General features: G+C 46.3%; 1 protein-coding gene across 1 annotated transcript in view; it reads right to left on the reverse strand.

Moving 5' to 3' along the window:
• Positions 1 to 7220: 7220 nt before the first annotated feature.
• CNTN4 (contactin 4) overlaps positions 7221 to 17692 on the reverse strand; it is a 515944-nt gene continuing 505472 nt past the window's right edge. Inside the window, exons 21-22 of the mRNA XM_006897086.1 lie at positions 11976 to 12144; positions 7221 to 9059 (exon numbers count right to left, since the gene is read on the reverse strand). Of these exons, the coding sequence (XP_006897148.1) occupies positions 8959 to 9059; positions 11976 to 12144 (270 nt within the window). The 3' untranslated portion in view covers positions 7221 to 8958. The remainder of the gene's footprint in view (positions 9060 to 11975; positions 12145 to 17692) is intronic.

Below are 17692 nucleotides of genomic sequence, written 5' to 3' on the forward strand. Positions count from 1 at the left end.
TGTGCGAATATTATCACAGCTTCTCTACCCATTCGTTTGCTGATGGGCATTTAGGTTGTTTCCAGCTCCTTGCTATTGTAAACAAAGCTGCGATAAACCTCCCTGGCCTCCAGTCACTTACGTGGCCACGTGGGCCAATACCCCAAAAAGTTTAAAAACCCCAAAAGTTTTCATGGTGGGACTTGTGTCAGGACCACAGTGGAATTAATAAACTTTAGGTGCTAATTTGTTAAAGAAAAAGTAGGGATCTGGAAGTGAGAGTAGAGAACTGAAAACAGTCCCGACAGTAAAAGAAAAGGTGGAAATGACAGTTCGAGGAGGGTTTAGTGTTCGTTTAATGAGGGTCTTTGCTACCTCAAGGATCTTTTAATTCCTGCTCTAAGTTCGACAAATTGAGCTCCATGGTAGAAACTTTAAAAAGCCGTGCACTTTTTTAGAACTTTGTGTTGCACTAAAAGACAATCTTACAATTTCTAATGGCTTCCTGTAGGCAACTAATGTAAACATGCTTCAGAATGAACGCTTAACATAAGTCAGAAAATGAAATAAAACCATATTTCTCATCCCTCCTCTCCCTGCTGTCTTCACTGTTCGCCTGCGAGGACTGCTGCAGTCCGTAGACTCCAACCGGAGTTCAGATTCTAGCATTTCCTGCTTTTGAAAGAAGTATCCATGCCCCTCCCCTTGTTCAAACCCCACAAAACATTCAAGCAAAAGACCAACTCCTTCGGGCTGCTTCCTAGCTGCTTCGCGGCCATGTCCCCCAAGAATGCTTCCTTCATGAGGCCCGGTTGTTCCCCACAGACACCAGGCTCTTTCACCCTCAGACCTCCGGTCAAACTGCCTGTTGGTGGAAAGAGCCTTCCAATCTCTATTTCACTGTGTTGACTGTTTCATCTTTGACCTTCAATTTCCAGTCCCAGTTAAGCATCCCTCTACATTCCCTCCATGTTCCTGCTTATTTCTATTTTGTAATTTACTCATTATTTGAATTCTGTCACCGCTCTGCAGGGGAAAGATGGGCAATCTCGTCCCCGTGAAATTTACAGCCTCCAAAAAGGCACAGGAAGTTCAGCTAGGATTCAGTTGTGACTCGACAGCAATGACCTTGAGTTTTCCCCAATATCTGGAAAATTTGTCTTACTGTGAAGTCAAGAACAGTGCCTCACTTACCTTTGTGTGCTGGCAAGGAGTAGGGATGGATTCTTGACGGAGTTTACTCAGCGGAAGAGAGCTGCTTATATGTCCACCTGCGCACAGGACTGCATTCCATTCTGATTCCTAAGAACTAGTCCCTAATCAGTAATCATTAAATAAAGCTGTGGTTATTGCGAACTTAAAGTCATCACTGGAGCTTAATAATGAAATAACTCACAGGCAGTACTTTATTTTAAAACTCCTAGTGGACTCTTCAGCTTGAAGGTGTGCCATTAGGTTTCACAGATTAAAATGAAAAAATAAAGCTTGGTCCCCACAGGGGACAAATGAAAGAACACAGAAAGTGGAGGGGAGAGTGTCTGAAAAGAATTAGCAGCAAGGCATCAGGTGCCAAAGGTTAGCAAAGTTCTTAAAGAAACAGAGTATTTTTGGTTCCAAGTGCCATCCAGTCTGTTTCAACTACTCAGCTCTGTCATTATAGTCCAAAGAAGCCACACATGGATGTAAATGAATGAGGAGAGTCCAGTGCCAATAAATCTTTATTTACAAAAGCAAGGCAAGTGCCAGATTTGGACCCATTTTTATCTGGCCAATATTTATTGGTCTTGGCATGGTGTAATGACCCCAAAACATGTAACATTTGAGAATGTGTACATACATATGGTTTTTTTTTAAAATAACTGTTTTAGAAAAATGTGTTTAATCAAATTAAAAAAATTGTTCAACTTACGCAAGTGTGAAATGTGCACTATGTCTGATTGAACTTAACCTTGTTTTAAGTTGATTTATGTTTGTAAGCATTTAGGTTAGCATTCCACTGAATGAATTTCATGTCACCTTTCACTATGTCTGATTGAACTTAACCTTGGTATAAGTTGGTTTACGTTTATAAGCAGTTATGTTCAGCAGTCCACCGAATGAATTTCATGCCACCTTTCATGATGTCTGATTGAAGTTAACCTTGTTATAAGTTGCTTTACGTTTATAAGCAGTTAGGTTCAGCATTCCCCTGAATGAATTTCATGCCACCTTTCACTATGTCTGATTGAACTTAACCTTGTTGTAAGTTGGTTTATATTTGTAAGAGGTTGGGATCAGGATTCCACTTGCTTTGTACCTGCTCACACTTTGCATGCCACCTTTCAGGGAAGTGTGTGCGTCTGTCTCCTGCAGCTTGTCATGAGAAGAGCCCTCACCCTGTGGCCCTCAGTGTCCCCACTGCCCGGCACAGTACCTGGCACAAGTAAACACCCAGCACCTTATTTACTGATAAACAAAGGGGAAACGGTCAAGCTACCACCTATTTGGTCCCATAGACTAATAAGCAGTTTACCAACTATAGTATTTCCTTGGAGCATGGTGGCTTAGGGATCAAGAATTGCCCTGCCAACCCAAAAGCTCATGTTCCAAACCCACCAGTGGTTCTGTGAGAGAGATGGGCAATTTCTTCCAGTGTTATTTACTGCATCTGAAAATCTGCTGGAGGGTCAGCCATGAGTAAGTTCCAACCACATGGCTGGGACAATAACAAACAATAACTACAATATTTACTTTCTAACTGCTGAATTCTGTTCTAGGCAATGTGCTCTGCCAAAAATCAAAACAAAACAAACCAAACCCACAAGCCACACAAACTATGGCTCTAGAGTCAATTCCTATTCAGTGACCCTCTAGGGCAATGCAGGCTAGAGCCCAAGACGGTTCCCGAGGATGAGAAGAGAGTGCTGCACCTTCAGGTTCAAAGCAGATCACGGGTTAGCAGCTAAGTGTTTACCCACTGCACCACCAGGCTCATGACTAACTTTTTCCAAAATTCATAATCAAGTAGATTCTGACTCACAGTGACCCTCCACTGGGTTTTGAGACTAAAAAGTTTAACAGAAGGAGAGTGCCAAGCTTGTTTCCCTCTAACCTGTAGATGGCTTCGAACCACCAGTGACGTACAGCTATTGAACTCCACCACCAGATCTCTTTGCTTACTTTGGGAACACTTGAAAACTTTTCCAGAATCCCTTCACCTTCATGTCCACAAATCTGACACTGACTCTTCTTTCTGGAAAGACGGTTTTCCCTTACCTGAAAAACTCAAAGGGACTTCTATGTTGTCATGTAAATTCTCATTTAGTTCATGGGGTGAAAATACAAATTCTCTGCTGGGGGTTGGACAAAAACGAGCTATTTCAAAGCCCTTGTTTAAATCACCTGTTGCTTCTCAGGAGACAGGAACTGGCCATGGACGGTACTGAGTCTGCAGTACAGGAAATCCCATGTTTCTCTGTGGTAGATTCTATGACTCTGTTGTAGGGTCACTATGAGGCAGAATTAACTCATGACATGCCAGGCTATGAACTGAAACTTTAACGGTTCGGATCCACCAGCTGCTCTGTAACAGAAAGATGAGCAGTCCCAGAATGAGGGAGAGCCTCAGAAAGCCCACGAGGGGTCCACCGTGACATGAAATCAACCCAGTGTCAGTGGGCAGCAGTGGGCAGTGGTACAAAGGGTGTAGCGATTGTTCCAAGCAGAGGCGCCTCTGAAGCCAGGCCTGGAAGTTGGCTCCGGGAAGGTCGTAGCCTTGGAATCCTCTTAAGAGTTTTTACTTACAGACACAGGGTCACCTCTGGTCAAAGTCAACAGTGACCGTGACTCCTGTAAGTGCAAGAATTCCGCTAACTAAAAATATGGGACCCTGGCACCTTACAGCTGCAGTGACAATCTGACCCTTGGAGTTGGCTCTGACAACTGCCACTTATGACATGGCATAAGGTTTTTAAGTTCTCCAAATGTTAGTGGTTATTTTAAAAATCAGGACTGTCCTTTTCTCAAGGAACTGGAGACATGCAAAGAATGTTCTCCATCAAAATGATCTGGACTCACCTGGAAGATCCCTAATCACTGCACGTATGAATACTGTCAAGTTAATCAGAGTATTTCTAGTTCTTAATAGAAGTGTAACTGCTCGCTTTGGTCGCACATATACTAAAATTGGAATGATAGAGAAAAGATTAGAAAGGCCTCCGCTCGAGGATGACATACAAATTTGTGACATGTTCCACATTAAAAAAAGAAGCAAGAGAAGTTACTTGAGTTCTCCCGCCAGTGCCCAGTTTCGCACTTGCAGAGCTGGACTGAAGCCTCTGATCTTAAAGCACTTGATCTGCAAACCACAGGTCACTCTGGTTGACCACATGATTCTCGGACCCAGAGCATTATTCTACCAGAACAATAGAGTAGCAGGCAACATTCTACCACCTGTGTTGAGGATGAAGACGGTAAACAATTCCCAAAAGAGCTCACCTGCTGGTCGACACTATTTTCAAAGTTGCATGACCTTAGCAACTGATTTTTTTATGACTTACATGCCTTTTTCTTTTTAAAAAAATGTTTAAAAAATTTAATGAGAGTTTACAGAGAGTTTGGATTTCTCTTCATTCATTGTTGCACACTTTTCTCCCTGTCCACCCCTCCCCCCAGTTTGCTTTTCTCTTTGAAAAGTAAAAAAAAAAAAATTCTTTGTTATACAATCACCTGCCCCCCCGCCCCCAGTCCACTCCACTATGCAGCATTCATTCTGGACTCTTGTCATGACAATAATACCTAATCCTAGTCCCCCTGAACAATTCTCTCCCTCATCTGTTTCAATGCAGTATACATTATTTATCCCCTCTTGCCTTAGTTTTACCCCGACCTTGATGTCAGTCCTGCTTTACTGCACTATGCAGTATCTGTCCTTTTGTGACTGAGATTTTTCACTCAGCATAATGTCCTCCAGGATCAACCATTTTGTATAATATTTCATTATTTCCTTGGTTTTCCAGTGCAGTATAGACTTAGGTACTTTTTAAGATTGAACTTTTTTTTTTTAAAAAAAATCATCTTTGAAGTAAAGTGAGGGTAGTGGAAGAGACAGGGTAAAGGTCATTCGGAATCTGACATTAACTGACAGAAATACTGGCAGGCTGTGGGGTTAGGAACATCTGAATTAGGGACAATGGCTACTTTCCCTTTAATGTTTTAATTTGCCTTGAGTGGAAAGGATTGAACCTACTCACAGCAAATCCTCCATCACGACAGCCTTCATTTGTTGCACGTGCCGCCTGTGAACCACAGCGAAGCCTTCGAGCTGTTTCTGCAGGTCCCTAAGAAGTGTGCGCACCTGCTGACTTTTACCCACAATCCTTAGAGACCATCAGGAGCAGATCGTTCATGCCTGGGACTGCCTGGAATGAAACATTTAGAATAACAATCATTCTGTCTCATTCTGGAAGCTTAAGACAACACCTGCCTCACACTTAGGAGAATCCAGGACTCACCTGTGCATGAAGGTTACTATCCTTGCCTTCCGTCCCGTGGAGAGGCCGCTCTGGACAAGGTACTGAACTTCACACCTACTGTGGACAGACTCCATACCATCAGGGCCACCCAAATCAGTTACAGGACAGCAGAGAAGTTTCATATCTTTCAATCCTAAGCACACAGCACTCTTAAAAGGAGTTAAAATCAATTCCTTGGAGAGATAAAATATGTAAACAGGTCCTTCTTCGTAATCCATCACCAAACTGACAGTGGGGTAAGGAAGATGCCAGGCAGTGGCCCCCCATGCATCACTTGGGAAAACTGTGTGGTTTAGTCAGTATAAGGAATCGTGTTACCTTCTGGAAACATCTCCTTGTTCCTTTAGCAAACTTCCCGCTCAGGGCAGGCTTGGTGTGATCAAGGCATGGGATTCAACTCGCACCTACTACACTTTCCCCAGGAATCTGTATTTGAAGGCATGGCATTAAATTTCAGACACAGCTCATAGAGCAGTGCCCCAGAGGACCGCACAGACTCTACACTCTGGACCCTTGTTCTTATCCTTCCCATAACTCGGTCTTTAGCGTCCCTTGGGCTCACGTTCTCTCCCTGTGCCGTCCTGCTAAGTCCTTCCCATGCGCTCAGGTTAGCCAGAGCCGTCTCTGGTGCTTGTACCTACTAGCCTTACCTGCAACAATCATGGAAGACAGGAGTGGACAAGCTTGGGTCTTGGCGTCTTGGGAATGCTTCCTAAAACACCTTGAGCTCAGCCACACTGCTACTACCCAGGGTCTCGCTAACTCTCGATGGTGCTGAGATACGAAAGGACTCTCTTGGGACATAAATCGGTCAACACAGGCCACCACATCACCGTATCAGTGGCAGTCTTCCTGGTTGGTTGGCTAAGGTAAAAGGCAGGCAGCTGATGCAAAATGCTACGTCAAAGACCCCTTCAATCAATTAATCAATGAGTATTTATTGCAAGGCACTGTGCTGGGCACTATGGAGAGTACATGGAAGAGAAGAGCAAGGTCCCTGCCCCAGGAGCTTACAATCTAGTTGGGAAGACAAGGCGTACATACAAGGAAAGCTGAGTAACAGTACACAGGTTAAAATGCATGACAACAGTACAAGAGATTTCCAATAGAACCTGATTAATGACTCAGCGTCTGCAGCCAGGTCTGAGGAAGAACAGCCCTAGGACTGCAGAGACGGCTGAGGACGCTAGCTGTGTGTGGATGGGGCTGGGGGCTGGGAAGGTCCTTTAGGATGGGACATGTACATGACAAAAAGGCACAGAGGTGAGACCAAGCCAGCCGTGTGGGGGCTGGTGAGGGCTCAGTGTGGCTGGGGACAGAGCTGCTGATTAGATTAAGAAGGGTCTTAATGCTCACGTTGAGATTTTATCCTCTTAGCACTAGGGGAGAGGGTATGGGGGGAACCTTAAAAATGAAAACAACCCCCCGAAAACAGATAGACTTGGAGTAAATAAATACACAAAAGACTTAGCTCATTAAGAGAAAACATTAAAGGTTTATCTTCAGGACTTTCGGTGTGAATTTTCTGACTCTCCCCCTCCTCCCAAAGAGGATCTGAAATGCTGTCTTCAGGGTGTCAGTTCTAAGAAAGAGCTCGAGGTCACTAGCTTCAAGTCATGGCCAGAGACACTTGAGTCCCTCCATGATCCCAAACCAGAACGAGCTCAAGGGGTGAGCTGACAAGGTCCCTGATGTGCAGGCAGGAAAAATGCTCCCGAAAGACAAGAATCTTTACAAATGACAGAATATTTATTAACAAGACCTTTAAAAAAGGATTACAGCTGGGAGAGCACTGGCCCAGGAGTGGCATTTACACCGGGAAGGGGGACGACCTGGGGTGGCATTTTTTTCATTCATTTTATCATTTTGTTGATTTTTTTTAAAGTGTGGTTTTAAATTTTATTTTAACATAGAAATAACCATACCAAACTAAGAAAGGAACACACCTTGAAATACTGACAATTTTTCTTCTGGCTAACATCCTAATTTTCACACAAGTGGAATCCTGATTATGAATTTATCGAATAAATATAGCTAGAAAGTTGAAAGTTTACTTCTATTATTGGTAAGCAAAAGTGACAAATCAGAGGAAAATTTGAGCTCCTGGAGAAAGAATAAAAGGTGGCAGCATGTTTACATGTGAAAATTTTTTATAGAAAATTTCATAGCCTTATATATTCACTATTCCACCAGTGTCAGCTTACAAAACCTCCCCCATCGTAACAAATAGTTCTCTTCACAAGAATATGATTTTGTTGATATAGTCATTTTCCAGTGTGTGATTTGTTAAGACACAGAAGGTAGAGCTTATAAAGCCGCTAGACTACCTATTGCAAAAACAGGAGAATTGTCAAGATACCATACAATTGTACTAAAGATCTTTTATAGAGTCATATGAAAAAATTCATTGCTGCAACTATTTGCTGAAATAGGAGAAATCTGTCAAACTCGATACGTGATTTTGTTTCAAAAGACGGGCTCTATTAATAAAGAGATATACACATTATATATAAGAAAGTCTGTAAAGAAACTACGAATCCATCAACAGAGAATTACTTTTCCTTTTAAAATGTACATGGCAAACATACATTTTAAGATAGTAACATGATCTTTTAGCCTTTGAAAGACTTGGCTGACTATTGTAACTTTTGGCCTATGTTACTACAGGGTATACGTAACTTCAAACTGAACATTTGAGATAATGCTACAAAGACAACGTCAGCTCACCTGAAGGAAAAGAACAGCCTACTCCACGATGCTAAGTTCAGGGAGGGGAGTATTGCACGAGGTACCTCTTGGGCAGTATGTGGAGATTGTGAGAGTACGGCAATTTCCGAAACCATCTCAAATTGGGCTGAACAATGGAATTCACAATGGAGTGAAGAAAGAAACATCACATATCGACAAGACTTAAGTCAATGCTTTGACCATCCAAGGAGCGTCCAATCCAGCAGCCCCGGGTTACAGCCCAAGTCCTTAGCTGTTTGCTGCTGGAGCCGTGGCAAACTGTACACCTAATTTTGTAATTTATTAACCAAGATAAGCTTCAAATTCTGTCTTGAAAGGAAATCTTTTCAAATAAAACTTGTATGATCGTGTTGCCCATAGCACTTTACAGCAGAGGAAAAAAATTAATATCTACATTATATGTTAACTTTAAAAAATTCTATAAAACACTAAATATATAATAAAAAATATGCATATAAGGACATATGTAAACTGCTTTGGTAACATCATATTACAGATGTTTTCAGTGCACTGCAGAGTTTCCAAAGAAACTTCAGACAAAGCTAGATTTGCTCTGAGGAAGTTCTGGAGAATGCCATTCCTAAAGAAGCAAAAACCATTTTTTTTTCCAGTAATAAGATGTACTTTAACAACAATATTACTTAGTACTGGGTGTCTTCAAAACAACTAGCTAAATGTTGCTTATATTATAAACAGCAAGTCCTTCAGATAACTTTTGTCATAAGCTGGACCTCGCCGTGAGAGAGAGCATTATGGTGCTGATGGCTGACAGTGTGCACGCGTTGGAAGTGGAAGCCCCCGAACCTCGGGCGTAGGCATCTGGAAAGAGAGGGAGAGGCCATCACTGTACGTGGAATGGTGTGGTGGCATGGTGTGGTGGCATGGCTTGGTGGCATGGCGTGGTGGTGTGTCCACGGTCCTTGCTACCTGGGAGGCTGAGGCGGCACCTGACTTTGGTCCTGGAGTCCAGGCTGAGGGTTTCTGCTGATGGGTGCCCACACTCTGTCCAGCATCAGGATGGCTACCTTCTCTGATCACAAATGGAGGAGCTCAGAACAGTCATCAAAACGGCCTCACCATGACTACTCAGAGAGAAGGGGTCTGGCGGCGTTTGTACAGTAGAACTAGCTTGGAATCCTGGGCATAGTCAGATCTTTCCACACAAAATACAAACTCCTAGCGTCTGAACGGACTGTGCTCCCGAGCACTCAGCAGCTGATCTGGAGTGAGTGCACCGCCAGGCTTGCTTTCTGAGGGCCTCCGATGGACTAGAACCCCCAGCCTTCTGGTGAGCAGCGCATGCACTGGTCATGCTCACCACACCGAGACTCCTGCTCTGTCTCAATGACTTCTTCCTGCAATTTTTAGGCGCTCAGGTGGCTCACGGCAGGCGGCTGACAGGGAGGCTGGAAGTCTGAACACCATCTGGATCTATACTGTCTTTAAACAAACCAAGCAGCATTGGTTCTACACAGCGTTTAAAAGGAGCAAAGGATCTCACACTTCTGCAGAGGCCTAAGTTACTCCAGGGTATATGTAACTTCAAACTGAACATCTGAGATAATGCTACAAAGACAACGTCAGCTCACCCGAAGGAAAAGAACAGCCTACTCCACGATGCTAAGTTCAGGGAGGGGAGTATTGCGCGGGGCCAAGGGGCTTTCACTTTTCTGCAGAGACTCTACCAAAAAATGGCCTGGAAACTTCTGCCAAGTTTACAGAAACAATCAAAACCCAGAAGCAAGCGTGTGGAGGAGTTCCATCTTGTATCATGTAGGGTTGCTACGAGTCAGGGGCAGACTTCGTGGCTACTTTGCTATGACTTCGTGAAGCTTCGTCTCACATACTTTGGGCATGTTGTGAGGAGGGGATATTCCCTGGAAAGAGACATGCTTAGAAAGGTGGAGGTGAGTGAAAGAGAGGAAGACGCCCAATGAGTTGTCTGAACACAGTGACTGCAGCCAAGTGCGCAAACACGTCAGAGACGCTAAGGATCAGTCTTGTTGTTCACAGGGTTACTGGGGCCTCACCTGGACGGCACCTAACACCCACCCCCTTGAAGGGACACAGGTGTCAGTGGTGGGACTCTGGCTCTCCCTGCTGGAGCTCCAGGGTGGAGACCCCTGCCCCCACCGCCACCTGTCAGTGGAAGCCTCCGACTGCTATGCTCTTGAAGGGGCTTCAGCAAAGTGTCCACACCCAGCCTGGGAAGAAAAGCCTGTCAGTGCAGCTCCAAAACCTCTCTCCCCATCATGAGGCGTGGGCCACATTGGTCAGTGCTCTGCTGGGCTGTGCATGGGCCGCCAGGAGTCAGAGCGCCTGTGGCAACTCACAGCAGCCCTCCCCTGAGCTCGGCCTTTGTGCTGGGCACACACCAATGTGACACTCAGTTCTCAACAAACAATGAGGTATCTGAGGACGACCTGGGGGCCAGAGAAGTGAGCTCTAAGGTCCCTGGGCAGCATTTGGCCTCACACCCGTGTCTGTCGGGGTAGACCTCCTTTCTCCAAACCATAGCCTCCGTTCTTTTTTAAGACTTTCTTTTAGGTCAGCAAGAGGTTGCCAACCATCATTTGGGACTTCACCAAGACTGTGAGATCTCTGTGCCTGGCACAATGACAGACCCCGAAGGGCCGACACCATGTTGGGGCCAGGGCTAGAGTCTTATCACCAGTTATCTGCACTAGATGGAGTACTTAATACTTTGTAATGAATCAGTCCAAGAACCAGCAGATTTAAAAAGACTTAGGATTATATAAAAACACAAATTTGAACATTAGCCATGTGAGCTGGAGAACCCCAAAGCAAACCTTAATTGTATGTCTTTGTGGCCTGAACATCCCTCCATCTCTTGCCCTTATGTGACCTTTTCACCACAAGTGAGAGCTCCTTTTCCCCTTTTAAGTGCTACATAGAACCAATGCTCCTTGGTTTGTTTAAAGACTACATAGATAGATGATAGGCAGATAGATAGATAGATAGATAAGTAGGTAGGTATAAATAGTGTTTCTGTGCAAAAAAATGGGGTCAATGTAAGCAAGGGACTTTCGTGGCATAAAGGTCAAGTGCTTGGCACTGACCCTCCATGGAGTTTTACAGGCAGGGAGACCGCCCACCTTTCTCCCCAGGACCTGCAGATGGACTTAAATAGCCGGAGAGGCTCTGCCTTTGAGCCCTGGTGGGCTAGGCCACAGGGAATTGTGCTCATAACTCAGAAGTGGTGTCTCTTTGGCAGCCTGAATGCGCCAGCATCCTTCAAAAACCCAACGCAGGCTGAGCTATGGGTCAGTTCTGACCCAACAGAAATGAGAGAGAGTGATATGTACTTACACACGTTACAGACATGTCCAAAATAGAGAGTGTCAAGGTAGAAATATTTTCACCTACAATTTTACTGGACACAATTGCAATAGCACATTCTAGGCGTTTTTGCTTTCTATTCTGCCTTCAAGACTTAAGCTATAATCTTGGGGCTACGCAGACCACATGTGCTGAAATGTAAATACCTGATGGGCTGCTGTAATCATCTTTCTTATTGGCACCTGGTTAAATCAGTCAAAACCTGTTGGCAGGTTCTTTTTTAATATGAAGCTGCTTCTGCTATGTAATGCCATGTCTGCAGAAGGGGTGACATTGCACGTTGCTATTACATGTATTAACGGGTGAGGTCGCTCGAGCCCGGGTTCCCAGGGAGGTGGACGGGGCAGTCAGGGCAAGGGAGAGGTCTCCTCTTACTTGATATCTTTGGAATTCGGATCTGTTCACTGCTGCTGCCGTCTCCTCCGTCGCTGAATGGCTTGATTTCTATGATGTAATCTTCATCGAAAGGCAGGGAGAGCTCCACTGATGTCTTATTTGTTTCAATGACAGATGCGCTGCTTTGTCGGCTCCATCTGTAGAAGACCTGCCAATACAGAATGCACACGTGTCACGTGCTGTCATGAGAAAGGCCCCAGCAATGGAGCACCCCTCGTTTGGCCTTCTGGGCACCCGTGTTATGCAGTGATGCTGAGGCTGTCGGTTGCCTGAACGCTGTTGGCAGCTGCATCCACAGAGAGGGTATGTCAGCAGTATCATCGTCCTGTGAGGGGACATTTCAGGGCAACAGAGCCCGTGGTGAGGGAGGATGATTCTGCCCACCTGCAGGGTGGTAAGCTGAGATCCATTTCACACACCTGGAGGAACTGGGAAAAGTCTATCTTGAAGGATGTGCAATTAGCATGCTCCCTAGACGCAGGGATGGTGGCACTTCATCTCATGGAACTTGAGCATGCTGTCAGGAGGGGCTGTCCTTAGCAAAAGACACCATGCTGGGCAGCTTGGAAGAGCAGAGAAAGAGAGGAAGACCCACAAGGAGACGGATGGACTGTAGCAATGGTTTGAGGGTATCAGAGGTGAGGATGGTGTGAGATAGAGCAAGGTTGAGATGTGCTGGTCAGAGGATCTGAGTCAACTCGAGAGCACCCAACAACAATCAGTCCCCAGAGAAAATCGCTAGTGGTACCGCAGTAGAGCACGCAGATGCTCACGGAAATGGGCAGAGGCTCTGTGAGTCATAGGAAACTCGACAGCATCTAACAACCAGTTCATAGGAAAGAGTCCTACTATGCAGCATTGAAAAACAAGGAACTCATGAAATATTATGCAAAATGGATGACCCTGAAGGACATTATGCTGAGTGAAGTATCTCAGTCACAAAAGGACAAATATTGTATAGTGCCAGTGTTGTAAAATGGGACTGACATCGGGGTTGAGGGAAGACAGAGAAGGAGGGGAGGAATGATGTCTACTGCGCTGAAACAGATGAGGGAGAGAACTGTTTAAAAGGGAAATGTGATTAGGTATCATTGTCATGACAGGAGTCCAGAACGAAGGCTGCACAGTGGAGTGGACTTGGGAGAGGGATTGCATAACAATGAAAGAGTTTTTCTTCTACTAGGGGTGGGCAGGGAGAAAAGTGCAACAATCAATGACTGGAAACCCTAAGTCTCTGTAAAATTTCATTAAAATTAATTAAACAAGTAGAAAAGAGTCCTAGTGGCAGGTACCATGGTAGAGCACTCAGATGCTAATGTCATTGTCGGTGGTTCAAACCCAGTTGCCAGCTCTGTCTGAAAAGACTTAGTGATCCTCTGTAAAGACGAAAGCCTAGAGGATTCTGTGGGTCAGCTCTGCTCTGTCACACAGGCCGATGAGTCAGAGTAGAGCCAAATGCACCGAGCCACAGGAAGGGCTTCCAGGACATTCGTGAGTGGTTCAACATTCACACACACAGCTGCTAACTCCAAGGCTGCAGCTTCGAGCCCATGCAGAGGCACCTCCAGAGAAAGGCCTGGTGACCTCCCCCCAAAATGACCCATTAAACCCACACGGAGCAGGGCCCTGCTGGCACACACTGGGCCATCAAGAGCTGGAAGGGAGTTGATAACAACTGGGGGTGATGAGTGCAAAACTCAGAGCACATTAAGGATTTGCCATTAGGGAAGGTTTGACCGTGACCCGGGGCCACTGACTTCACCTCTTAGAGCATCAAGTTCCTGACCTGTAAAATGTGGTCAAATGTCTACCTTTCCTGGCTGTCACCAAGATGGCAGAGGGGCTGGATATAGTGAAGGAGCTGGCTCCAAAGAAGCCTGGAGGAAATGCATCTATGCAGGCCGGAAGGGGGTCAAGACAGGAACTTGGCGAAGGTGAGAAGCACCAGGCAAGTCTGACGTGGTCATTATGGCTCTTCTGGCCATTTCCACCCACCGAGAGCTCTGGGAGAGGGGAAGGGACCCTCTTTCTCTTGGCATTGACGGCAACCACTATTGCTGGGCAAGGGTCTGCAGCTGGCACTGATGCTTTCTGCTTGCTTTCTTGGTCTGACCGGCTTGGTGTTTAGACTTGCGAATCATTCAAGGAGGTGGTCAATGAGCTCTTCTGAAAACAAGCTGGCTGTGTGGACTGCCTGACCACCATTAATCTCATTAGAAAGGGAGCATCTACCTTTTCTGAGACAATGATGGTGACAGCAACTATCTAAACAAATCTGAGTGTCTCCAGAAGCCATGATCCGGTTCAATCACCACAAAAATCCCACTAGGTTATTGATACTACGGATAGTATCAAAACCTCTTTAACAGATGAGGAAACTGAAGCCCTGATGAGTCTCAAAGTTGCAAACAGCAGGACGGGGATGTCCACACCCCACACCCCTCAACGACTGGAGCCCAGCGTGCCGGCTGAAATGACGGGGAAGGAAGAGGTTGCACACTGGACCCTGGGCCGGGGGTGCATCTGAAAATACGGATGCTCCAGTCTAGGGTCTTCCAAGGGGTGTGTCTTCCATCCACGGCTCACACGACAATGTCTGAAGAAACTCCAGGTCACCACTGGTGAAAGTGGCATCTAGAGATCAAGGGCCCGACTCCACAGAAGAGAGCTGACAGCAAAGACGTGACCTTCCCCGAAGCCGCAGCGAGGCTGAACAGCGCGGCTGTGCCCTCCACCTGACTGAGCCCGACGTGGAGGGCAGGGGCAGGATGTGGTCTGGGTAATGGCTCCCGCTGGTGCCCCTGTACCTCCTGGGGTGGGAATCTGATCAGAAAGCTGAGCTCCTATGTGAGCCCCAGGGAGGGCCCCTCACAGCACACTTCATAGCCTCCACCCCCAGGCCTCTGACTCAGCAGATCAGGTGAGGGGCTCAAGGCTAAGTCCTCAGGGATTTCTAGGGCACAGGGACTATACTCCAAGAAGCACAGGGTGCACTAACCCTCCTCCTCCTTCTCAGAGACCGCCAGGTGTTGGCCTGGCTGAGGCTGAAGGCCACTCTTCTATCTCTGGACAAATGGAAAATTAAATTCCCTGAATGGTTCGATCCCCTCGTCGGCACCTTTCTTCGCTTTAATTCATCTCTCTGAAGTACAAGGTGGAAAACGCACTTTTCTTGAGGCGGTGTGATTCATGCTCAGCCCTGCTCATCTCTGGAACACCGGCTGGACCAGACAGCGTTCCCTTGCTAACATCCAGCTCCAATAAATCCCCCAGGCCCTGCGGACGCCAGGCTTCCCAGCACCAGCTCAGGAGAAGGGGCTGGCTGAAGGCATGCAAGGTCATACCTGGCTTTGAGGAATACATTGCTACTCTGATTTACTTCTAGGCCTTGCCCAAGTTTGGTGAATCCAAGTTGTTTCAAAAATAAATCTAAAAGAAACACTTCCCAGGAAAAAGCACCTGTTTCATCAGCACTGCTTATCAGACCTGCAATGGCAGGTCCTGTAAGACCATTCTGGACACCGGAGACTTGGCTCGTCAGGAGGGCAGGACGGCTGGGCTTCATTTCCTCAACACCCGGGGTGGAAGTAAGGGAGGGAGTGGGATCAGGGGCGCACGACATCAGCACACGCTGCTGAGAACTGACTGCGCGTCCAGTCCGCGTTCTGGACGCTCACGTGGGTACTTCTCTGGGTAGGCTCTGCTAGTATTCTGATACTGTTGTTGTTAGGTGCTGTCAAGTATGACTCACAGCAGAAGAACAGATCTGAAGCCCGTCCTATCCCCTGCCACCGTCATCACCGCTGGGTGGCCACTGCTGCAGTCGCTGTGTCGATTCATCTCCCTGGAAGATCTTCCTCTCCTTCGTTGGTCATCCAACTTCCCAACCACGATGTCCATCTCCAAGAAAAACCTCTCCTAGCAACACGCCCAAAGTATGTGACATGCAGCTTTGTCATCATCTTTGCCCCCAAGAGCACTCTGACCGCACCTTCTCTAGGATATACCTGATTGCTCTGTTATTGTTGTTAGGTGCCATTGAAACAACTATGACCCACAGTGACCCTACGAACAACAGATGTGAACCGTGTCCCATCCTGCACCATCCATCCTCACACTTCCTGACACACGACAGCCCAGTGCAGCAGTCACTGTGTCAGTCCTCCTGGCTGAGGGTCCTCCTTGCCTTTGCCTCTCCAAGGAAGAGTCTCTCCTAACAAAATGCCCACCGTATGTGAGGCAAAGTAGGATCATCTTTGGCCTCCATAGAGCACTCTGGCTGCACTCTGTCGAGGACATATTTGTTTGCATGGGTGACTGGAGACTTGGAGATTCTAGGGCACATCCCCGGGGTCCTGTGGCCAGGAGGCTGTGCACCCAGCCAGCAGGACCCCAGCCGCAGATCAGTCTGACAGCCACCTGTGAGACTGTGGACACCTGTTCCTCCCTGTTTTCTGCTTTTATGAATGCAAAACCAGATGGCGAGGCAGAAAACATCTCCAGCCTGCATATGCTGCTTGCCCACTTTTCCCTGAATTAGATGTCTATATTTAAAAACAAAGACATTTTTCATTAAAAAGCAATTGGCTGAAACTGAGAAACCACTGCCAGTTTTGGGGAGTCCGAAGCTCTGCACTGTCTCACAGTCCCTCCTAACACTCTCAGTGTGTGATGCTGGCACGTGTCCACCTCAGGGCCTTCGCACATGCTGCTCACCAAGACTAGTTTCACCTGCCCCAGAGAGCTGGCTCGGTCACTCCTTTCCAGTAAGGTGCAGCTGGATTGTCACCTCTTGAAAGGGATCCTCGCTGACCTTCCTAGAGAATAAGCAGCCCTTTCTGTCCAGGGCTCTTGCTCTTCTCCGCCTTCTGCCCTTGTTTTGTTTTGGTGCCTCATTATCCCTCGATGAACGTACTGTCTGAAGAACTGCAGTGACTAAAACAATGGCCTCGTCTGGCTCAATCTAAATTGAGACAAGTCACTCAATTTCTCTACCCCATGGCTCGCACATCTACAAAACCGGAGTAGTAACTACTCAGACCCACATCAAGACCGACTCACCACCTCGGTGTGTCTGATCCTCAGGCGGGATTCGGGGGCGGTAACCTGCACGCAGGAGATGAACTGGAACCGACAGAGAAGCAGAGCCTTTAGGTCAGCTGCTCTGTAAGGACCACCCAGCAGAGCTCCCTCACACAGCCTCGTCCCAGAGAGTAATTACGAAAAGATAATCAACAGTGCCTGGCAGGTTCACACATTTATTTACTAACTGTTATTTTTTTAAAAAAAATGAATGGATCCAGCGTGGCCTGTTTTTGTTACCTGTTTTGCTTTGTAGGCAGTTAAGTTTGTGATACCAAGACCAGAAATTCCCTTTTCAGCTCTGATATCATGAAGTGGATTGAGAATTTGTGCTGACAAAATACGTCGTGGCTCAAAATTTCTAAAGTCAACTTCTTACTAAGACTGTTTGATGCAAGCAGAAATCCCATGAGTCCAGACAATTTAGGTAAAAAAAGTAAATAGAAATCAACCTAAACTCTACCGCCTTCTGAATTTAAGAGCAAAAGGGGATGCTGGGAGACTTTAGTCTGACATAAATAAGAGTCAACTTTGAGAGTCAAATTCCTATCAAAGAGCAATTCTTACATGGAAATCAGATGCATGTTTCATCCAGCCTTGAATCCCATCCCTGA

The sequence above is a fragment of the Elephantulus edwardii genome, unplaced genomic scaffold (assembly GCF_000299155.1).
Source record: "Elephantulus edwardii isolate Elephantulus edwardi_28Jun2011 unplaced genomic scaffold, EleEdw1.0 scaffold00200, whole genome shotgun sequence".
NCBI lineage: Eukaryota > Metazoa > Chordata > Mammalia > Macroscelidea > Macroscelididae > Elephantulus > Elephantulus edwardii.